The sequence below is a fragment of the Sinohyriopsis cumingii genome, chromosome 6, assembly GCF_028554795.1.
Source record: "Sinohyriopsis cumingii isolate HCF-2022 chromosome 6, ASM2855479v2, whole genome shotgun sequence".
NCBI classification, from domain to species: domain Eukaryota; kingdom Metazoa; phylum Mollusca; class Bivalvia; order Unionida; family Unionidae; genus Sinohyriopsis; species Sinohyriopsis cumingii.
This window is the reverse complement of record NC_142966.1, coordinates 76,468,336-76,494,179: the sequence shown is the minus strand read 5'-3', so window position 1 is coordinate 76,494,179 and position 25,844 is coordinate 76,468,336. Positions and strand designations below refer to the sequence as shown.

At 35.5% G+C, this 25,844-nt stretch overlaps 1 protein-coding gene across 1 annotated transcript in view; it reads right to left on the bottom strand.

Moving 5' to 3' along the window:
• LOC149797251 (uncharacterized) overlaps positions 1-16,376 on the bottom strand; it is a 30,683-nt gene extending 14,307 nt beyond the window's left edge. Inside the window, exons 1-3 of the mRNA XM_089961950.1 lie at positions 16,139-16,376; positions 6,248-6,317; positions 3,834-3,957 (exon numbers count right to left, since the gene is read on the bottom strand). Of these exons, the coding sequence (XP_089818076.1) occupies positions 3,834-3,957; positions 6,248-6,274 (151 nt within the window). The 5' untranslated portion in view covers positions 6,275-6,317; positions 16,139-16,376. The remainder of the gene's footprint in view (positions 1-3,833; positions 3,958-6,247; positions 6,318-16,138) is intronic.
• Positions 16,377-25,844: the final 9,468 nt, after the last annotated feature.

The following is a 25,844-nucleotide window of genomic DNA, read 5'->3' as shown; positions in this document are numbered from 1 at the left end:
CCCACCCCCTTCTAAACCCTCCACTGCCAGAAATTCATTCCAATCACTTTCCACTAAATATGAAGGTTTTTGCAGTTCTGTTTCACTCTGAGTTTGCAATTTCATGATTTTTCATTTCAAGCACTTTACTATTTCTGGGGAAAAACAAAATAAGGAATGACATGTAGAATGCATGAGCAGTTCTCGTGAGTACCCCTCAACTGGACCCCTCAACTATTCATTGGCTTTGGACTATGCTGATAATAAAGAGGTCATGCAAACATTTGCTGCTGCATGAGGAAAAGGTTTTGAGTCTAAGAATTCAGACTCTTACAGGATTAATTAGCAATCACATAAATAAAATACCAAAATGTTAAAATTAATAATATTAAAAAATGTAGGAGAAATAATCAGAGTTTAAAAACTGCTGTTCAGCAGCAATTGCAACCCCAATATTAAGTACAGCCAATGTTTACAAAATCACTAAACAGATAAATCCACATGGCCCCAATTTCAATATATTATGTAAAAGTCAAGACTAGATTTTAACCATTCAAATTAGCTACAGTTAAGTCAGAATTAGATATTATCCTGAATTTCACCAACAGAACTTTTAAAGTTAATTCTAGGATAAAGGCATTTCACTAGTCAATTTCAGATTAGACCCAGATTTCAGCCACTTTAACTGCTGGATTCCAGATAAATGTTTAAGTCTGAACCTTAGGTCTACTGGTAAAATCCAGGTCAGTCATGATTTAAAACTTAAAGCAAGACCCAGACTGAATATCTACTGGGTATATCCAGGCCAGGCTTGATTTAAGACTAAGGCAAGTTCCAGACCTAAGGTCTACTGGTGAAACCCAGGCCAGGCTTGATTGATTTAGGACTAAGGCAAGGCTCAGACCTAAGGTCTACTTGAGAAATCCAGGCCAAGCTTGATTTAAGACTTAAGCAAGGCCCAGACCAGATATATACTCATGAAATCTAGGTCAGGCTTGATTTAAGACTAAGGTAAGTTCCAGACCTAAGGTCTACTCGTGAAATCCAGACCAGGCTTGACTTAATACCAAGGCAAGGCCCAGACCTAAGGCCTACTAGTGAAACCCAGGCCAAGCTTGATTTAAGACTTATTAGGCAACACCTAGATCCAAGGTCTACTGGTGAAATCCAAGCCAGGTTTGATTTAAGACTTAAAGCAAGACCCAAATCCAAGGTCTACTGGTGAAATCTGGACCATGCTTTACTGAAGATTTAATGCAAGGCCCAGACTTAAATTCTGTCACTGAAATCCAATCCTGAAGAAGTTCGAATACTAAAAATATAAACGTTTTAAACCTGCAATTAGAAGTCGGTTAATATGAAAATGCAGTGTTAATTTCACTATTACAAATAAATTAATCTTGACCATGTATTTCTCATAGATTTAATACCACTCCAACAGCAATTTATATGTATAGTTACTTTTATGATGAAATAAAGAAATAATGATGCCACTATGAAAATGTTTTACTGCTTGAAGATGATTACCAGGTAACTTGGGAGTATGCTTTTCTGACAATAGAAACATTTTGTCAGTATTGAACTGATAAGATTAGTTCAGAGATAGAAAGATGATATTTCAGAGACTTTGTCAATGCCTTGAAACATTATTAATAGTTATAATATGCCTACATATCCCAGCCTCTTAAATTAAGCTGGACTATAAGCACATATCAAATGGTTTGTCCTTAATTTGACCTATGTATTATATATAGAGAGATTTGATTTGATTTGCAGTTTTACAGCACAGCAACATAAGTTACTTAGAACCAAGGCAATTGGAGTAAAGTGCCTTCCCCAAGAACATCATGACTGCCAATAAGGGTGAAGTGATTAATCAATATATCAATAATTTTGCCATACTGATACACATATCAATATAAGATGTGAACAACTGATACAAAAGAGTTTATGAACATCAAGTTACATCAATCTTCAGCAGTCATGAATAATTATCAGTCATTTGCCTTTTAATTCTTTGAATTGAGATTTCATCTGAGTGAGGCATTGGAGGCACAATGGAAAAGAATAACTATTGACTGACCCCTTTTAAAAATTAATTAGAAGGTGACTAATTCAACACCCAGTTTAAAATCAGCTACCTTTGCAGATTCCATGCTAATTCTTTTCATAACGTCAGCACATTCAGACACTGATAACATATATCAATATAAAGGAAACATTTCAAACTTGATCCCTGTTTGTAATGTAGGTAATTTACTGGTCATTTGATAACCACTTTTAAGTTTCTCTGTTGCTTTTTATCTTGTCTACTTGAATCAAATCTGGAGGCCTACACTTCCATCATGTCTCACTGAAATTAGCTGCAATCAGTCCTGATTGGTGGTTATTGTTTTTTCCAGTCCAGGGTGGAAAATAACCACCAATCAGAATTGAATTTGGCTTACTCCCTGTCAGTCACACCAGAAAGTATAGGCACCAAAACTTGATCCAAGTAGATACCAGAAAAACAGAAAAACTTCACTTATAAATGGTAACTAAATGCCAGGTAAAGGAGTTAAATCATACATGGGGAACAAGTTTTGAATATCTCATTTATGATTTTTTATATGATATCAGAGACTGAGTTATTCATCCTATGTTAATCTGTAGGGATGTTGTCAAAAACTTTCCTTTCTTGCTGAAGTGTCTGTGGTTGCAGCAATTGCATTGCACCTGCAGGAAGGTTAGCATGAGCTGTTTGGTTATTAGTTCTCTCCACTCCTCCACCTGTTCCAGGTAAGATTTTCCTTGCACCGGGGAAATGCACTATTTATGTTGTTTTTTAAGATAACATTGTAATGTCTTTTGAATTTAAGGAAACACATCAATTTGGAAGTAAGGCACCTATAAAGTATTCATGTAATGCAAAATAAAGGGTGAGGTGACCAAAATTAGTCTTTCATCTAATCAAATTGTGCTGCCTGAAATGGTAAATGAGGTTAAAATTTAAATTAGAATCACCAATGACTAGCAGGTAGTCGGTCTGTTATCTTTGCAAGGAAGAGAATTACAAAGGAAGTCTTGTTACATCTGCAAGCTGTGTACTGGAAACACGACCAACATGTTCACACATCTAAGAGGGTACTACCTTACCTCTAACACTCCACTCAAGATGACAGACCTTCAAGTTGATATGCATATTGATAATGCTTCATATCAAAGGCTGTGTAAATGATATGTAATGATACATGCATATCATTTCACCGTTAATTACTGAACAGGCAGATGCAAAGGTAGGATTCTCACACCATGTTGGTCACGAGTCTGGCAATTTGTCACCATGACTCAGAAAGAAAGAGAATGACTGGGTTCTGCTGTCCCATACATTCAACATTTTAAATTTTTTTGCAGTAAAGTTCTTTTGCTCCATCATCAACATTGTCATCACTATTGTCATCATCATCTTCTTCTTCTTTATTAGCGAGCTGCAGTTTGCCAAGTGGTCTAAAGCACTCGCCTTTACCAATCATTGCTATCTCACCTCTATCTGCATGGCTTGGCCAATGTGGGTATGTGAGAAACCTTGCCAGTAGCTTCCTATGGGTCAGTGGTTTTTACCAGGATTTTCCTGAATTCTTCCTCCACCAGTTATATTGGCCACCATGTACAGCCTATCATGTGCTGACAAATGGAGTTAAAACAAAAAAAAAGAAGAATCTTCTTTATTTGTGATATATACACTCAAAAGGCCAGAAGGCAAAGAACGGGAAGAGGGAACCAGAGTCTTGAAGTGGGTTAGCATGCAATTATCAGATGATGAAGACCATCATCTACACAATAAATCACCCGCATCGCATTTTTATTATTCTTACCTGTATTATCAATTGCTTTAGGTAAAGCTAAAACACCAGACCCAGCTATCTCACCAACGATGAAGACGGCACATGTCCAGATAGTTAGTCCATGTATTTTTTCCTGTTGAAAAGCTGCAACATTCTGAATAATAATAATAATAATAATAATAATAATAATGATACAATGATGATGATGATGTGATCATGACAAAAGAAGAAGAAAACAAACATTAATAGCAATGAAAACTTCTCATATGACAATGACAAAAGCAATAATGAAGGCAAGGTGCACGATGATAGTGATTTTAAGTAAAAAAAGATTTCTGTGGAATCTGACTCACAAACAAAATGGATCTTAGACACAAAACTCAATTTGATCATATAATTTTTAGATTATACATAATTCAATCTTCCCTTCAACCTGACATGAGTCTGTTTTGATAGACCATTGATACAATTTATCAAGTCCCTGTCAACACTGACCAAATTTTCAATTTTTTTCCAGTAGGTCATACACTCGAAAAGGGATGGATTTCCATCAATTTCTATGGTATCATAATTCAAATTTAATAACATATATACTCACTTGTAAATATAGTCCAACTCCACAGACCCATATCTGTCATTGCATAATGTACTGACAAATCAGGGTTTACATTGTTCTACTAATAATTCCAAGCAAACTTAACACAGGTCCAGATCTGATGGTGCATTATGGAAGGGAAGATCACAGACTGTGCAGTTTGCAATTTGAAAGGACTGATAAAGTGAGTATATGAAGTAATGCCAAAGAAGTTTTAAAACTCATAGTGATCTTGGAAAAAAAGACATTTTTAAGTTTTACTGGTAAGAGAAGGCATTACTTCAGGACACAGCAAGCCATTTGAGTTACACATATTCCTGAAAAATGAGAGAGAAAACAGACTCCATAAAGCATGCTTTGCAAGCTGGAAATATACGAGGTGGTTTATTATAGTGCTGAACAAAGTTAATAATAGTTAATTATGGTTAATTATAGTTGAGGAAATACATTTTTATTTACAAAACTAAAGTGGGTCCATATTTTCAACCATGATCCTATGTGACTGACCTTAAACCCAACTGCCATCATCGTTAACTACAGTATTGTAGATTATATATTTCTGCAGAGAATTAAATTTTAGTATTGCGAAATAATTTCCTGACTGAGTTAGAAGCATCTGACAGCACAAAGATCAGAATGTTTCCAATTCTATGTGGGGCTTTTAAAGCAAATATTGATACAAAGCAGAAAGATAAGTTTATTTAGCTGTATGTATGTGAAGTTAAAACTAAAATTTCTCATCAATCCACACTTTATGTCTTGATAAACCAGTCTTGAGTTTGTTTATGTATGTAGATATGTAAAACATGTTTATGTATGTACATATGTAAAACATGTTTATGCATGTAAACATGTAAAACATGTTTATGTATGCACATATGTAAAAGATGTTTATGTATGTAGACATGTAAAACATGTTTATGTATGTAGACATGTAAAACATGTTTATGCATGTACATATGTAAAACATGTTTATGTATGTAGACATGTAAAACATGTTTATGCATGTAGACATGCAAAACATGTTTATGCATGTACATATGTAAAACATGTTTATGTATGTAGACATGTAAAACATGTTTATGTATGTAGACATGCAAAACATGTTTATGTATGTACACATGTAAAATATGTTTATGTATGTAGACATATAAAATATGTTTATGTATGTAGACATGTAAAACATGTTTATGTATGTACATATGTAAAACATGTTTATGTATGTAGACATGCAAAACATGTTTATGTATGTACACATGTAAAATATGTTTATGTATGTAGACATATAAAATATGTTTATGTATGTAGACATGTAAAACATGTTTATGAATGTACTAACATGTTTATAGCAAAATATGTACATGTATGTGCATATATTTATACAGTATAAAATATTTCTGCACGTACATATATCGATACAGTAAAACATGTATGTATGTGCATGTCTATTCAGTAAAACATGTACATATATTTATACAGTATAGCATATATGTACATATATTTATACAGTATAACATGTTTATGTATGTACATATATCTACACAGTAAAACATGTATGTTCATATATTTATACAGTATAACATATATATATACATATATTTATACAGTATAACATGTTTATATACGAACATATGTCTATACAGAAAAACATCTTTATATATATATATATATATATATATATATATATATATATATATATATATACGGTAAAACATTGTTTTCAAGTTTCTTTTCTAATTTAGGGGCTGTGTTAGAGTGTGAGAGGTGGTACAGTCATGCATACCATATACAAAATAATTAATCCTATTTTTGTAAATAAGATTACACGTCAATATTCATCATACTCCACCTCAAGTATTCTGTCTGTGTCCTCCATTCACACTGTTTCAGCTGCAATGTATATTTTGTTGATTTACATCCTGGAAGAAAGAAATTATATGTATGTATGTATCTTTTCAAGTACATGTATTGTTTTATTTTGTATGAGCTTTGGACATTTTCTGGGTCTTTGTCTCACAGACCACCCCCTACAGTACTTGCTAACCATAATTAATCTGTACCAGCATGTGTCACAAATTGAGCAGCTAAATTATATTTGCAAGATTGAATTGAGTTTGGGTTTTTTAATGGCGCTATTTCAAGCATACAATTTGGGGTTGAGATGGTTCAGTTTACTGGGGTGGGGTGATTATATTCAAGATGAAAAAATTTGGGAATAAATAAAAATGTTAGTTTTGAGGGGATTTTGGTATACTTATGTTTCAGTTTTGAGATGTTGAGACATTGAATGTTGAGTGGGAAAAAACATAAGGAAATGTGAAGAGATCATAAAATTAACTGGAAATGGACAGAGAGGTGATCTGGAGCAATCATAGCATGAACTGGGAATGACTTATAGGTGATTTGGAGTGATCATAGGATGAACTGGAAATGGACAAAAGGAAATCAGAGGAGGACTAGCTGAAATCATCAAGATGAAGTGGAAGATGGTGAGCTTGAGAAGGCAGACTGGCATAACTGAGAGCAAGTATGAGTCAGAGAGGGAAAGCTGGAGTATGTGAGAGCATGTGGGAGAGTCCATGCTGGAGTATGAGTAGGTTGGGGCAAGCTGAAGTAATCAAGTGTGAGTGATACATGTAGAACTGGAGTAACTGAGTGAGAGGGCAATTTAGAAGAATCAAGTGTGAGGACATGGATCAGATGATGGAATAAATGAGTAAGTGGGAGAGAGTGAGCTGGAGTAATCAAGACTGAGAGAGTACAAGCTGGAGTAATCATGAGCAATTGGTTGTAGATGGTGATTGTGAGTAAGAATTAACAGCAAGTTGATGAGTAATAGCTGAATAATCAAGAGAAAGTGGGTAGGGTGAGCTTGAGTAAACATAGGTGAGTGAGAGAGGCTGGGAAAGAGATTACAAGGTGAATTAAAGGGACATAACTCTATCAGCGATTTTAAAACAAAGTAAGATCAAAGACTCTGCCAGAGTCACTAATTTGTTTTAAAATTTGTGTACAACTGTTTTTGTTTTTTGATTATTAGAAAAACGGAACTTGTGAAGTTTGGATGGAACAAAACAAAATAAAATAAAAATTGATGGCATGGAAATGATGGGCAACAGTCTTTGAAAAAAAAAGTACATAGCTTTATAACTAATACAGTTATTTATGGTGTTTAAATATTATAGATCAAATTTCTTATTAACAGATTCAATTTAAGAAAAACACTTTAGTTTGCATGTGAATACGTGTATATATGAGCCTTCCGTTTTGTTGTCTTCTTATATACTAAATGGGGACAAATCACACGGTAAACCACTCAGTCGTTAGAGTTACACAGATTATACCCTAGCGTCCAGCCTACACTTCCACGTTAATGATAAATACACAAAAGTTGCATCATATGTTTGGTTTTAGCCAATCAAAAATAACACCGAAATTTACACTCCACCCCCTCCCTTAAAGAAAACTATATTGATAATCAAAATAGCATATTAGCTCGCAAACACGATAGCACTGAGACCACCAGCCCAACCCCTCCAAGTTCTATATTACTTCTGATCGATCATCAAAGGAGGGGGTGGGGGAGTGGGCTGGAACGTCGCAATGGATTTGCAGGAGGGGAAATAACTCTGATTATACCTTTCATTTTACTGGCAAAAATACAAAGTTATGGCAATATTGCTAAATTTCCCTCATCATACTAAAAGAAACACCATTTATCTTGTGATAAAAGAAAAACAATATCCTAACGATAATTTTGTTCAAAAAATCACCAGCATACAATGTTGTCGGGTATTTCTGCGCACCTAAGGTTTCCGTCTCCAATATTAAAGCAAAACGCTTACCGACTTCGACCGATTGACGAAAATAAAATAATGCAATATTTACCATTTGAAAAGAGGCAGTTATCACCAGAATATTCTGTTCAAAATAATATTGTTTTGCACACACAGGATACCACCCCCGTGTTTTCATGATTCGCAATATGTCGGCCTTTTCTGCGTGCAGCTTTGAAAAGATGTAAAGTTTATCCATCGGGCTATAGAAATGAAATATATTACTTAGGACTGTTTCTGTCAGCAGTTGAGTCGAGTAATTAGGTCCGGTTTATAGCTAGTTTTACAAAATTCAATGCAACAATGCCAATAAATGGCAAGAGATATTAAGCAAACTGAACCGATCTTGTAAAATTTTTTTAGTAAAGTTCAACATTTTATAAAATAATAAGCTATTATATGGAAGAGAAACAACAATGAATATGATGTAATGGGTTTTCCAACGTCTTGTTTATGGGGAAGAATTACTAAAGAATTTGGAAACAGACTATACGCCGGGGAAATTCTTGAGAATGCCGTTCTAGCGGCAAGTTGACATGTTGGATAGCAGACGATATTGTACGTGGAAGAAAACTTCTTGAAAAATTGGAAACTTGGATGAAGTTGCAGAATCTTTTAAGGTATATATTCCATCTTTTATATAATGTATTTATTTGTATGATTCTAAAAGATACACAGTAAATATGATTTTTTGATTTACAGGTTTAAGAAGGTCATAGAGTAGGTCTTCATGTTGACACTTGGAAATCACATTTTCATATACATTTCGAGTCAAAATGTGGAATATTTTTGTACACTTTATGTATGTCACTTTTCTTAATTAAAGTACGATCATTCTTTCTTAATACAAAATGGATTTTTGATCAAATAGCACGTGATCAATGTTTACAGACATGACGTATCGTTTCGCAGAATTACCCGACGCGCAGAACTGGCCGACATGATGGGTACTGGTCCAAATTAAATGGTCGATCCCTCTGATGTACGCAAATATACGGTTCACAATGGCTATTATCCATTGCACATGAAAAGGTTAACTAGAGTTTAAATTAATATATTCAATACAGTGATCTTTCTGCCGTTTTCAAAACGAGTTCCAGAGTCCATGGGATTGAGAACTTTTTACACGTAAAAAAGGAAAAGTTGGGAAATTTTTCGAATTCCTTTTTTAAAAAAATTAAAAATATTGAACATTAAAATAATTACAAAGCTAGGGTCCACGGTAGGGGGGAACTCAGGCGAAATATTAACACTCAAGCCTGCCATATCGCCAAATGTAGGGAGAGTGGGATAAACAATCTGATGAAAATCAGATCTCCACTGTTATAGACGTATGACAGCGGAAATCTGATTTTGATTGGATTGGTGGGACTAAATAGAACAAACCGTACATATATGAATAAGTAAGACTTCATCTGATTGGTTGATAAAATTAGCGAGTACATATATATATATATATATATATATATATATATATATATATATATATATATATATATATATAGCCTTTGACGGATTTGCTTAGTGTCAGTTTAGATCTAGGACAAGTCGGAAACGACTTAGTTTTGTTTTGCACAGTAACCCGATGTAAACTTGTTATTAAAATCAGTTAAAATCATTATGTTTTAGTTTCGCACCTAGGCGTCGATTTTCTATGTTTTTCACAGTTATTCGGGATACTTTTTCAGGAATTTAGGCACCATTTCGATACGGATAAAGTTTCCATTTCAACCAGGTATCGCCCATCTTTATGAGTCAGACGTCCGAAAAGTTAAGGGATGGAGAATGTCAAAATTGTTGTAATTGTTCTCTAGTCAAGCAATGTTAAAGTTGCCAAATCTGATCGCTATTTTCAAGACTGTTATTAAGGATACATAATACATACACATCCACCCCTTAATTTCAAAATGGATTGATCTGTCATTCACATACTTTCTCGGAGGTGCCAAATAGCTTTTTACAGCCCCGTGTAATCTGATTAAAATCATATCTCCACTCTCCCAGGTTAGACAGTGAATATCTGATTGTAATCAGATCGTAGCCCCGTTTCATAATTAAAAATGAAATAAGAAATACCATAGAGACTGACGTCACACAAATTTTCTTTTAAAAATGACGGTGCCCAAAAGGCGGAGGTACGAGCTGGTTATTCTTTTGTGGTGGCTATCGAGTCGCGTATGTAAACATCCGACAACTGTTTGTACGGTAGTGAACTGGTGATAACGCTTCAACATGTTTTTCTACCAGCGATAATTTTTACAATCGTGCATTTTTATTATTCACAAAATCTTCACGAGGGCATCTTGACAATAATGTAAAGTCAGTTGATAAAGGTTTTGAGGGTACTTTTCCAAACTGTTCCACAAAGCTGTATAAGTTTTTCATTGTTGTCATTACGGAATTGCAATGCGGAGTTTGTAAATTTATCAGATCGTCAAAACAAATTAAGTAACATCGTATGCACAAATAACACTGGACAACAAATTTTTACAAAAGTCATGTTACTGAAATAAAATTAGTCAATTCTTATCAATTTTTATGTGCTGAACACGAATATGACAGTCAAATTGCAAAATTGGCTCTAGTTTTTTTGTAATCTGCAAGAAATTAATGTTTACATAACGAAATGCATTCCAATAGTAAAAGGTCAACTGTAATAGCCTACCTATAAAAAATCAAGTCATTGACTACATCTTAGATTTCTTCGCCTGTCTCTTGTACAGCTGTTCAGGAGCATCTCTGAGGAGTGTCCAGCAGTAGTCAGCCAGCATTGTAGTGGACCATTTTCCCTGGTATCTTTGTTCCATTGTTGCGATATCTTGATGAAAACGTTCGCCGTGTTCATCACTAACAATACCACAGTTGCTAGGAAAGAAATCCAAATGGGAATGAAGGAAGTGAATCTTTAGAGACATATTGCAGCCAAGTTTCTTATACTTCATCAACATGTCTTCTACTAGTTCCTTATAGTTTTCTGCCCTAACATTTCCGAGGAAGTTTGTAGAAACTAGGCGAAAAGCATTCCATGCTTGTTTCGCGTCACCTTCCAGCAAGTTGTTGAACCGGTCATCTTTGAAAAGCTCTCGAATCTGAGGACCCACAAAAACTCCCTCTTTAATCTTTGCTTCGCTGAGTCGAGGGAATTTTTCATGCAGATATCGGAATGCTGGCAAAGTCCGGTCAATGGCTTTCACGAAGTTCTTCATCAAACCTAGTTTGATGTGAAGGGGTGGTAGCAAGATTTTCTGAGCCTCAACCAGAGCTGGGTGTTGGATATTCTTCTCTCCAATGGCTACATTCTGCCTGTGAGTCCATTCCTTCCTCATGTAGTGCATTTCCCTTGCTCGGCTATCCCACTCGCATAAGAAACACATGTATTTTGTATATCCTTGCTGCAGTCCCATTAAAAGGGCAACTACCTTCAAATCACCACAGAGGTGCCAGCTGTACTTGTTATACTCAATGGAATTCAGTAGCTGCCTTAAGTTATCGTATGTCTCTTTCATGTGGACAGCATACGCTACTGGAATAGATGGAAGAATGTTTCCATTGTGCAAAAGCACAGCCTTGAGACTCAGTTTCGAAGAGTCTCCATTCTTGTGGGTCATGAGTGATTTTTAAAGCATTCATGAGGCCCTCAATATCGGAACAGAATATCAGATTACTTTCCTTTCTGAAGAAAGGCTCCAATTGCTGGTGGCGCTTTCGATATGCAGTAATTGTGACATCTTCTTCTAGAAGATTCCATTGTTGGAGTCTTGATCCTAGCAATTCTGCCTTGTTCTTTGATAAGTCCAAATCACGAATCAGGTCATTTAGTTCTTCCTGTGTTATTCTGTGTGGGGTTGATGATGCACCACAGTGAAAATCTGGATCGCTGCATGCTGATGGACCAGGAGAAGAACAGGTCGACTCACCTTTGTCTTCGTCAGATGAATCAAGAGAATATTCTGCTGGAGGTTCTGGAATAGGAAGTCCCTCACCATGTGGAACTGGTCTCAATGCAGACGGAATGTTTGGGTAGACTATTCTCGACTTCTTTCGCTTCGTTATTCCGCCGGAAAGAGGAGGAACCAAGCAGAAGTAACAGTCATTTAGGTGGTTGCTTGGCTCTCTCCACACCATTGGGACTGCAAACGGCATTGATGACCTTTTGCAATTCAACCACTGTGAAAGCTGTGTTGTACATGTAGCACAGCATATATGCGGAGCCCAAGGCTTGTCTTGGTCACCAACCTTGCATCCGAAGTAAAGATGATATGCCTTCTTCACTTGAGAATTGATACTTTTCTTCTGGTTGGCAAATGTCACTTCCCCACAAATATAGCAAAAATTGTCCGCGGTATTAACACACTTTCGAGGCATTACTGTTCTTTATTGTACGTAAATGGATAAAATAATAAGTTTTATGTAACAGTAGCTTGAACTGTCTCGCACAACGTCTAAAATATTTTAAATGCTGAACCTATCTGATTGGGCTTTATATAGTACACTGCTTACGTCAGCTTCAGCAGCCGCCTGGCATTAGTATAATAGGCCTACACATGTATAGTACACTGCTGACGTCAACTTACTTCAGCAGCCGCATGGCATTAGTATTGCATTGCATCAGAAAATGATGCAATCAACTGTGGATGATGTGAGCATGATGATATTATGCAATGTTACATCATTATTCCGGATGTTGCTGCAGTCCTACTGGAGAAATTTACACAGTGAAACATAGAAAATGAGGTATATGAATATCTTCAAAACGAGAGCCAATACAAATTTTTCACGGTTATATTCATGTTCGGCACACCAAAATACTACAGATTAGGGCCTTTTCAAGTCAGTAATGATTTCACTGTTGACCAGTGTAATAAATGTTTGGCACAGTCAACACCATAAAGATTTCCTGGCCATTCAAATTTTTTTTGTGGTGCCGATTTATAAACTGGCTGATAACATATAATCACAAACATTTTATTAGGGTATAAAAACGAAAAAAAAAATGGTAATGATCTGGATTATGAAATCATTGTAAACAAATAACCTGACAAATTGTGAACATCCGTCAGTTACTGGGGGGGGGGGGGGCTGTTGTTAATGAAATGTTGCCCTACTCCTGTTATTGCTGTTAGTGATGGTCTACCAAGAAAAAGAGATTCCAGTAAATTAATGCTTAATGTAAAAATAATTAAATATTTAATTATAAACAATTAAACACCAAGAAGCATCCATGACTTTAAAGGTAAATAAAACAGGGAGTTAAAAGTGGTTGGATTGTGCCTGAGTTTACACACAGTTTTAATATTCATAACTGTCACAATATAGATAACAAGATTAGAAAATGGGGCCGTTTGCACGAACTGCATTAATCTCTTTTTACCCACCCCCATCACCCCTTCGAATAAACCCCAGCAAAATCAAACTCCCTGAAGAGATGATATATAAGGGCATGAATGAGAACAATACAAATATTTGAGGGAGTAGGTGGAGTAATATAGTTCAGGTTATTTTTAAAAATAGCATTTTTTTGTTAAAATTTTATCTTGAATCCTGCAATAAATTTAAAATTAGCATTTTAATTAAAGTTCTGAAGCCGAAAGAAAACTATATTCTGCATTTAAATGATATAAAATGTGACTTAACTGCATACAAACGCGACATAACTGCATACAAATTGCGACTTAACTGCATACAAAATGCGACTTAATTGCACACGAAATACAGAAATTTATAAAATAGATACATTTATTATAGTATACAATAAACTTAGAAAGTAGATTGGAGTTAGTCGAAAGATATATTTTGCTGTTTTAAGCCTAAAGTGTCTTCATGTTTCAAAATGAACCTTTTAATCTTCGTGCAGTCTATTTCTATTAGGACTCGTATAGCTTTTAAAACGAAAAGAAACATAACATGACGTAACAGAGCCTGGCGAAATGCATACAGTATAGCAGTTGGTATGCATTTGAAAGTTGCCTCATGAAAGCGGTCCAGATTCTTTGATAGTAAATTGGTATGATTATGAGTACTACATTACACCATTCATATGGCAGTACGACTGCGAATGGACACAGCAGAAACTGTACATTTTAATTAATTGTAATTGATAGGGACCTAGTTTACATTAGAAACAAGTATAAACAGTTAATCAACTGCCTTAGGAACAAGGATTTTTTTACTTTTCATAACCTGACCAAAAATAAAGGAAGTTCAAAAGATTGAGACGTAGACCAAAAATAGAGGAAGTTAAAAAGATTAAGATGTAGTTTTGATTTAACCTTCCAAACATGAAGTTATAAAGCTGAGGTTACTTATTTTTAACACCAGCGACCACACTGGTGTGAAATCACAGATACATCTGCTCTAATGTACATTTAAAAAGGTTTGTTTGAAAGTAGTTGTTAAAACAGTTTTCGATTTAGTCATCTGGTGAAAATTTATAAACAAAAATAAATAAATAAATAAATAAATAAATAAATTGTTTGTTTTAAGTAACAGTTGATTTAAGTGTTTTTTTTTACTATCTGCAATTGTAATAACATAACCTAAGCATCCTTATCAATTACAAATTAATTACAATCAGTGTTTCTCCGACGAGTGAAAGATTAAGAAGCAAAATAGCCCCTTCGGGTCAGAACTGGGGTCAGATTAGGCGTATGGTGTCTTTTATTCAAAAATGAAGGTAAAGGGAAACACTGACAATGCATAGATTCTGCCGTACGCATTTTACGACACATAGTCAAACTACATGGTGTTATCGCCAAGAATAACACAAACGTGATGTCAACGAGAGCCGGTGATCTTTCGGTCAGTTGATAACCTCTGTTTTAGATGTCTCTTGTAATTTCTCTCGCGTTTTAAGTGCATAATTATTACTGGTTACTCGATTCCGTATAAAAAAAAATAAGCAAGGTATTCAGCGATCAAATTTCAGTGTAATTCAGTAAAAGTGTACAGTATTAACATTAATCCATTATAGTGTTCTCAGCGGTTCGTCATCGTCCTTTTTGTTCATTAATAGTTAATAAATGTCAATCAGCCTTTCTAAGAATCTCTATAGTTCTTTTCCTGTGATAAATAGCAGACACTATTTGTCTTCTGCTGTGACTGACAGTATTACATATCACTTGAGTAACTTGTGAGAGCACAAGCTAATCACAGAGACTATGTGATAACTTCGAAACTCAAAAGGTGTTAACTGGACTCTGCTCAAGCTCTGAAGTAAGCTTTTCTTGTAACTTTTAGACCACAGGTGCTCGACGCGAGCTTGATGTTGAGAAAAGGTACGTAACTTCCAAATACTTGGTTTCACCCATGACCCTCAATTTCCTTATACCTTCTCTCTTATACAGTATGATAGAAAGTGTCCTATGTCAGAACGGGTCATGGGGTTAATCTAAGGTATTTTGTCACTCTGTATGATTTTTTTCCCTTCAGATTATTGCGTTTTTTTCTCAACATCAAGCTGGCGTGGAGCACCTGTGTTTTAGACTGAACATACTGTGTGAATATAAAAATCAAAATCTACTCTTTGTTTTTCATCCCCTGTTTCGTTGTATGTATATGTATGTATAATTCTACGTCGTTGTATGTTGATGAACTTAAGAGTGTAGAACACATTCCTGCTTAGATTAGGTCACTTGCGACCGTCCCAAATTTCTGCGGTTGTTAAAGGTGGCGGGATGTTGTTACATGAACTTGCTTACTGCGATGATTATACGTCGTTTATTCTACTAAGGTGTTTTAACGTTAAACATTTAGAATAACATAAACAGCATTAGATATTCTTTGATTCTGAACGACTTAAATAATATGGATAATACTCTTTTAAACATCCCTCTCGCGCTCGTTATTTCATTAATATTTGTCCAAATCTAACCTGTGTATTCATGTATACTAAACAAAATACTTACATCCGTGTTCCCACCAAGGTACTCTCTCTCTCTCCTGGCCACGTAAAATTGACAATAAACTTGATAGCCGCAGGGCGTCTTGTGATAAAATCCACGTGGTAATGACTTGGTAATGACCCGTAGATTTATGTACAAAACAAATCTACCATACATGACTTATCACTACGTATATGAACGTGATTGTACATGAGTTAAGAGTGGATCAAAGTATAAGTTTCTGCCGGACCAAGTGTTAAGTATTGTCGTGCGGCGAAATAGCGGCCTATACGACTCGCATATGCAGGGCTATTGGTAATGAACAATTCAGTACAGACGGGTGGGTGATGGTACTCGGATTGTAAAGAAATGGTTAAACATTATATAAATGGTGACGTCCCATTTACTTCAGTTGAGTCAACTCAAACATTTAGCAGTGAATATGTGAAAGAATAGCTTATAATAAAAAAATGTATTGCCATATTGTGTCCAGAGACTGAGATGTATAGCAATATGGAGTCGGTATGTTGTGAAAACAAAACTCCACTGATACTTTTGAATAACCCCTTTAGTGGCATGAAGAAATATGTTATGTATAACACGTAGGGAAACTGAAAATGAGCTGTTTTTGTCTCGACATACTGTTTGCTAATAAAATGGATTCTAGTCAGTCGTGAACGATCTTGACAGTACATCTTGAAAATGGTAGAAAGGCCTGTATTGCCCATAAGCAGCAGTTAATGAAGAAGACAATGACAGTACACCTTGTAATTTGGTAATAATCTTACTAATGAAACAGATTTTAGTCCTAAATAATAGGATACCCAAATGAACAGTATGGAATGTTTTCACATTCTCTGATCAGGTCTTTCTGTACATGATGTACATCTACCTTTTCTACAACGAATTATGATTCAGTTTTATATTATATTATATTATATTATATTATATTATATTATATTATATGTATATATATATATATATATATATATATATATATATATATATATATATATATATATATATATATATATATATATATATATATATATGAAACTTGAGTTTAAAGCTTGAACTACTCGGTATCCTTACAATGGACAGAAGGCAAGTCGTTAGACTTGAGTCTAATATTTCTTCTATATTTAGATCACCACACCAGCCACATTAACCTTTCTTACTTGTTAAAACTTCTCACGGCCTTACAATAACTATACTGTAATGTGATACAAATTTACCCAGTGTTAAAATGTCATAGAAAAATAACACAAGCAATTATATATCACAAACACTTTCCATAAACATGGCCCATTCGACACGCTGTAGAATTCACTGTAGACAACACGTCATACATGTCACTGTAGATAATACATGTCATACATGTCACTGTAGATAATACATGTCATACTCATCGACACTAGGCATGTAGAGCTATATTTAGTTTAACATTCACGATTAGTGACAATCACAACACCCAAAAGAACTGAACGAAGTAGATTCTTCTAAAGTTTAAAACTGCTCATATATCTTACATGATCAGTTTGCAATCTTGTTAAAATTTGTCTTTTTCTTAATTTCAATCAGACTCTTGTTTTGTAATTAAGTGTCATCTCACACTAGCGGAAACGCACACCACACATACAACACTTTACATATTTATAAGCAAAATCAGTATATATCCCACGTATGCATACAGTTAGGTTTAGTTAATACAAATAGCTAATGGCAGGTACTTGTCATTATATATAGACGGGTGTTAAAGTAATAGGACGTTCCGGGTTGGGATTAGATTATAGCGAAGACATTGAATGCAAATTTGTGAATGAGATATTTGACACCAAACTTGTGCACATAATGGATTTAACAAACTGGTGACTAACAAGTTAAACTGATATGAGGAAAATTATATCGTTCCTAAATGGAACTAATCAGAGCATGTAACTTAAACGAGTAATCAACAAGCATCAACGGATGGAACTTGTAAACAAATATGATTACGTATGTATCTATCACCATGGATAATCACTAATGAGAATTTAATTACAAAAAATGAACAATGTTTCATCTTCAACAAAGTTTATTAAAAATTAACTTTACTTTCATTTTCTGTTTGATTCGAAAGGTCGATTTTTTATTTAAAAAAGAAGGTAATTTTCGATATAAAGAAGGCTGAATATTGCATTTAAATACATCCAACTCGACGTACGTACGGGTTTCCTCGTCTAAAAATAGAGCTTGGTTACGCTAATATGATCACGTGACAAATCAAAAGCGTAATCAATGGCGTTTGAGGGATGTTGATACTGTCACATTAATTTAGGTGTCAATGAAAGACTATTTACTGGTGTCGCGAGTGGGATGAAACAGGTTTGTTACATAGAAATATGCTCTCTTTTAGGTATAGCAGTTATACTATGCAGTTGTAGAGCAGAATACATCAAATAGTTTGTTGTGTAATGGGAATATGGGGTCATCTCAAAGTGTTACGGATTGAAAGTGTACGTTGTAACATCTCCCCCTCTCTCTCTCCTCTCTCTCATAAAATAAAATAATAAAAGGACGAGCCCTCTAGCTGTTTATTTATATGGTTCACCAACTTACTGTTATGTATATTGATTTAATTTATATTTAATTTAATTTAATTGTTTGTTTGTTAGTTTTACATTTTTTATTCCTTTACATACTATAGCAATGTAATTTTGTTTACTGGAATTTGACATTTTCAAGAAATTAGTTTGATCTGACTGTTTTTTCGTAAGCACATACTTACAGAACTTTGTATCTAAAAGTTGACCTAGTTCCTGACTTTGATACAGAATTAGTAGCGTTGGAGTAAACAACATTTTAAAAAATTTATTCATAGTGTGGGGTTTTAGGGTGGAATCGAGTACTGAATGTACGTGACTCTTTGCACGTAATAACCTCTATTTCGAAATTATGGTTTTACAGGAATTGCGCAGTAGTCAGGTTTAATACTGATGTTTTGAGAAATAATCTAAGTTAGGCTTTTAAACACTTAGATATCAAGCTGTTTTTTTTTCTGCTGTGACCAGTTAGAGTTTTATATATATTAATTTTTCTTGAAACTATTTGGATTCTAAGAGATTAATTCTTTTTCCTGGAAAATATTTTAGTGCTCATACAAAATTCTTGGAAGAAGACATTTATTGAAACTTTATTCGGAATTCAAACACCGGAATATTATTTTCAGTGGTACAACAAAGAACTGTAGACACATCATTACTACACTGGCTATAGCATACGTCATGGTCTTCCATTTTGGATTTCGTCGGAACTCGGACTAATTGTTAATTCTTGGATTATTCTTTAATTATTATTTTTTATTCTGACTAGAATCATTTTGACAGGTCGTAACTCTTTAATCGTTTTAAAAAAATAAAGAGAATTATCACTACTAATAGAATACTAACTATATTTTATAAGAACACATTAGGCCTAGATTGAAATAACAGTAAAGAAAATTATAATCTGCAGATTGCACTTGATTTTGAAATTATTCTCCTTTCTGCATTAAACTCTACGATTGCACATTTAATTTTTTTTTTTTGGGGGGGGGGAAGAATATTTCCAGATTTGAGATAGCTTTTAAAAATTTCTCTCTAATTTGTTAAAAAGAACATATTTAAAAAGAATTAACTATCTTGAGGTAATAGAGAAAAAAATATTTTTGCTTTGAAAATAAATCAAATGTCCCTTCTCCTTTCAGTGAAAATACTTGATTTGTCTGGTAGCAGACTTTATTTTGTTCTCCATACATATACAATAAGTGTAACAAATCTGAAAGAGACTTCTTTTATTTCTAACGTTTGACTAAAATTGACATTATAGATCTTAAAAATATTAAAATAAGTTTCTACCTGGCTGATGTCAAAGATTAGGACTAAAATCTGTGTCATTAGTAAGATTATTTCCTCATCTATCTCTCAACCCATACTATAATAAATATGCTCAGGCGCAATCTACCAAAAAAGTGTAGAAAAGAAAGCATAGTGTTTGGGATAGATACTTAATTGTTTTTACACATTTTTATCAGTTATGGTCTATACATGAGGGATTTTGATAAAAACAGCATTATAAAGAACTTTTCAAATAAATTCTACTTTCGCCCTACAGCTCTTAACTTTTTAACTTCACTTCCTAAATCATTAACGGAGATATTTTGTAAAAACATTAGACTCATATAAATAGGAAATTAGACGAATTTTAGATTTAAAAAAAGCACGGACCTGAAGTAATTTTGATAGAGGAAGGATAAAAAAGGAAAACAATACCTGTATCATTTGGAAAAAATTGATTTTAGTTCAAAACTCATGCCTGGATTGATAATAAGCGACCATCATAATAATTATAGGTTACTGCATTTGTATGGGAAAATATGAACGAGTTTTTCGAATGGAAATACTGCACGACCTTGGGAGTGCAGTATATCCATCCGACAAAATGAGTTCATATTTTCCATTACAAATGCAGTAATCGTTTTATTGTATGCTCATTTTGTATTCTACCTAATGCTTAATTATATTAACAAAATACACTACAAGAAACAAAGTAACTGAATGTATGCTTTGTACCAAACTAAATACACAATCGCATATCCATCATTCCACAACACCAACATTATTATTGCGCACATAACTCCACCTAGATAAATGTGAACTTAGTCGCGCGCTTGACATAACTTTCGAAAGAAAATTGCGTGTCTAGTTAAAATTGAAATTTGAAGTCATATTGTGATTGAATGCGCAATGCAACAACTTTTCCATTTGATCTGGAATGAATATAATTTGGTATTTGTTTCGATTCTACGGGATGATAGACTGTATTTATATGTGACAATTCCACGTGAAATACATCGGATTGAAGAAGCGAGGGAGAAGCGTGTTGACATCTTCAAATGTGTTTCTGTTTCTGTCATTGCATGTTTGAAATCGTAATGTGGGGAAATATGAAGTCTTTCAATTGCAATTATCAAAACAAAAAGACGCTATGGAATATAATGCTTATTTCATTATGAGTGCAGTAAGGAGGATATAATTGCACTTATATTCGAAATTACAGTACAATTTCGAAATGTGTAATCACGATTGAGAACCTATGACACGGCTCATGTAATTCGGATTTCCAGAACTAAGAAAGTACATTTTGAGGATATTATTTTGCCATTCTTATCACCAGCTAAAGAAGACAGTATGTGCCTTGTCACTTGTATGTTATTTGTAAGGACCCTTTCTTGCGTCTGTTGTATAGCTTGCCTAAATCCGAAACATTGTATCAAAAATGTTAACGCGGAATGTGCCAAAGCAGCTGGTATGTGGCAGTCCACGAAACATCTGCTTTACTTTATTCAGAAACAAATTTAAATACCACAACGTAAAGCGCCTACTACGCGAGTGTACATGATTTGTTTACAAATCAAAAGTGCTGGCGTCTGCGTCTATTGTTTGTTTACAATAGAAAGTTGTTCCTTTCTGCACGTGAATGCAATATGTGTATTTGCACGCGAGTTCAATATCGGGCAATATTGACAATGTAAAGTTAACGAAGAAAACAAATGAACATATAATAATATAACATAAAACAAAGTCTTATTATGACGATCTTTATGAATTTAGAGAAGAAGAAGTGCTAAGGTAAATTATTATTGCTAACCGCAATTTTGAAGTACTTAAATATAACTTAAATGAACAAAATGAACAAAATTAAATTGATGGATTAATTATATACGATATATTACTGCCCAGTCTTAGAAACAAGAAAAACTGTAAAAGTCCAGACTGAGTGGGTTTTAGAGCAGAATCATTAAGAGTCTTTAGGAAGTAGTTAGGGTTATTTCTTCTTAGATCAATTTTTTGTTGAGCCAGTGTGGTTTTTGGAGATATCAAAGTCGAGATCACAACCTTTTCTATAAACATCTGTACAATTGTAGATTAAATATCGGGATTTCACGTGTAACAACCGGATGATTGATTTTAGTTTTGTAGTTTTGTAACAATGTATCCACGTGGAATAAAAGTGACTGTTTATTAACCTTTGGAATATCTTGTTGAAGATATTACAGGTTCCATGGATGAAACTTAGAGAGAACAAACACTAGAAGCTTCAGATGTTATCTTTGATAGACCATCTATGTAATTTCTCATAAGATTATTCACTTAACAAAAGAAAAGTTGACAAAGTATTCATTAGCCTTTATAAAGATAAATTTACACGTGAACTTAACTTAGATGAGTGTTTAGACCGGCAAAATAATATATATTAATACATGCATTTACAAAAGATACTTATCTTAAATTGTTAAATTAAAACTTCCATATAATTCAATCTATGAACTGTCTTGTATACAAAATGAGAAATAAACAAAACAAGTTCTTATTGTAGGAACAGAATAATCGCGTTTACATTTACTGATTGCACTAGAGCTAACAATATTTAAGTACAATTGTTCATGTTGCTTAAATATAAATTCATACACCTTGATACTTTAACTTCAAAGAAGGAGATGCAATATTAGAAATACATAAAGAAAATAACCTGATGAAATTTTAAATTTGATTTTCCTTTTTCTAAAGTACTACATGTTTAAATTACATATTCACAAACTAGTACCATATATGGAAACAAATTCTAAAGAAAAATTATATAGCCCACAAACACTGATTAACTCCGCCATGGCCGGTCCCATGCCCGGGTGTAAAAGGAGGAGGGTTGGGCGTGGGGCTAGCAACCCGATTCTGTAAAACCCGAACTTGCTACAAAAACGCAAACAGAAGAAAAACCAGAAACTGAAAGCCTGAGGGAGGAAGGGTCTTCTTCTGGAAGATTTATGATGCTATGTGGTGAAAGCCGCGAGCCCGCGGAAGCTATAAAGCAGGCCACCCTTCTATCAAACAGGAGAATTAACATCGCAACATGGAATGTGAGGACAATGTATGAGGCAGGAAAAACAGCACAGGTAGCAGCAGAGACGAGGAACTATAACCTATCCCTACTGGGCATTAGTGAGACAAGATGGACTCAATCCGGACAAAGAAGACTGATGACATCGAGATGCTACTGTATTCATGACATGAGGAAAATAATGTACCTCATACAAAGGGGGTGGGGCTCTTGCTGTCAAAGCAAGCATATAATGCACTGATAGAATGGGAACCACATGGGCCCAGAATCCTCACGGCAACGTTTAGGACCAAGAAGGAGAAAATAAAGATGAACATCATACAGTGCTACGCCCCAACAAATGACAGTGAAGAAAAGATAAGGACCAGTTTTACAACAGACTACAGAATATAGTAGAGAGCTTCCCAGACAAAGACATCAACATCCTCATGGGTGACTTCAATGCCAAAGTTGGGTCAGACAACACAGGGTATGAACAAACCATGGGGATCCACGGCCTAGGCAAGATGAACGAAAATGGAGAGAGATTTGCAGACCTTTGTGCACTGAACAACCTGGTCATTGGGGGTACCATCTTTCCCACAAGAGAATCCACAAGAACACATGGACATCACCAGACCATGTGACAGAAAATCAGACTGACCACGTCTGCATAGCCAAGAAGATCAGAAGATCCCTGCAAGATGTTAGGGTGAAGAGGGGAGCAGATGTGGCATCTGACCATCACTTAATTGTCGCAATGCTGAAACTGAAACTGAAGAAGAACTGGATGGGCACCAAAGAGAAGAAAACAAAGTATAACATCAGCCTGTTGAAAGATGCAAAAACTAAAGAAGAATACAGACTGATGCTTAACAACAAGTACCAAGTGCTACAAGAGCTTCTTGAAGATGAGGAAGACAATGCAAGCAACAGATGGCAGAAAGTTAAAGAGGCAATAAAATCAACATGCCAAGAAGTACTAGGCCCCATGAAGCACCAACAGAAAGAATGGATTTCAGCTGAAACATTGCGCAAAATCCAGAAGCGTAAACAGAAAAAAATCAGCAGTAAATAGCAGTAGGACAAGAACTACAAAAGTAAAGGTACAAAAGAGTACACTGATGCCCACAGAGAAGTGAAAAGAAGCATCAAGATAGACAAGAGAAACTATGTTGAAGGAATGGCAGCAGAGACAGAAGAAGCGACAAGAAGTGGAAACAGGAAGAAGCTGTACGACATCACCAAAAAGCTGTCTGGCAAGTACAGCAAAACAGAGAGACCCATAAAGGAGAAGCAGGGAAAGATCATAGCAAGTACAGAACACCAAATTAAGAGATGGCCAGAACATTTTAAAGAACTGTTGAACAGTCCAGCCCCACTAAATCCCCCAAAAATCCACCCAGCCAATGCAGATCTCCCCATAAACTATTACAATCCCACCAGAGAGGAGATCAGGAAAGCAATCGGCCAGCTGAAGAACGGCAAGGCAGCTGGACCTGATGGCATCACAGCAGAAGCCCTCAGAGCAGACTTAGATGCTTGAGTGGAAATGCTATACCACCTCTTTGAAAGGATCTGGGAGGAAGAAGAAATACCGACTGACTGGAAGGATTGACACCTCATTAAGATCCCAAAGAAAGGCGACCTCAGCAACTGCTCCAACTACAGAGGAATCACGCTCTTATTAATACCAGGGATAGTCCTCAACCGGGTCATCTTGGAAAGGATGAAGGAGGACGTTGACCCACAGTTACGAGATGAGCAAGCGGGATTCCGGCAGAACAGATCGTGTACGGACCAAATAGCTACTCTTCGCATCATAGTCGAGAAATCGTTGAAGTGGAATTCTTTACTCAACATCAACTTTGTCGATTATGAGAAGGCAATCGACAGCGTGGACCGAGAGACACTCTGGAAACTTCTTCGCCACTATGGCATCCCAACCAAGCTGGTGAACATGATCAAGAACACTTAACGGAATGTCCTGCAGAGTCATTCATGCAGAACAGCACACACACAGCTTCCTAGTGCAGACTGGCGTGAGGCAAGGCTGCTTGCTGTCGCCATTTCTCTTCCTTCTCGCCATCGACTGGATTATGAAGACGTCCACCAATGGGCGGAGAAATGGGATCCTGTGGACATTGTGGAGTCAACTTGAGGACCTGGATTTTGCCGATGATCTAGCACTCTTGTCCCATAGTCAGTAGCAAAGCAGGACAAGACCGACATACTGGCAGCCACATCAGCATAGATTGGCCTCAACATCCACAAAGACAAGATCAAGATCCTCAAGATCAATTATGCCAGTAACAACCCAATCACACTGCAGGGAGGTCCCCTGGAAGAGGTGGAGTCCTTCACGTACCTTGGCAACATTATCAACCAGCAGGGTGACACAGATGCAGATGTCAAGGCAGTAATCGGAAAGGCTAGAGCAGCTTTCATACAGCTCAAGAACATCAGGAGCTCCAATGAAATTTCCTTAACCACCAAGATCAGACGGTTCAGCTCCAATGTGAAGTCAGTCCTACTGTATGGAGCAGAGACCTGGAGAACCACCAAGTCGACCGTAAAGAGAGTTCAGACCTTCATCAACAGTTGCCTAAGAAGAATTCTTCAGATCCCTGGCCAGACACCATCAGCAACACCAACCTGTGGCAGAGAACCTCCCAGCTTCCAGTAGAGGACAAGATCAAGAAGAGAAGGTGGGGATGGATAGGACACACCCTACGTAAGCCGCCAACCACATTACCAGACAGGCTTTGAAATGGAACCCTCAAGGCAAGCGTAGAAGGGGACGACCAAGAAACACCTGGCGACGCGACCTTGAGGC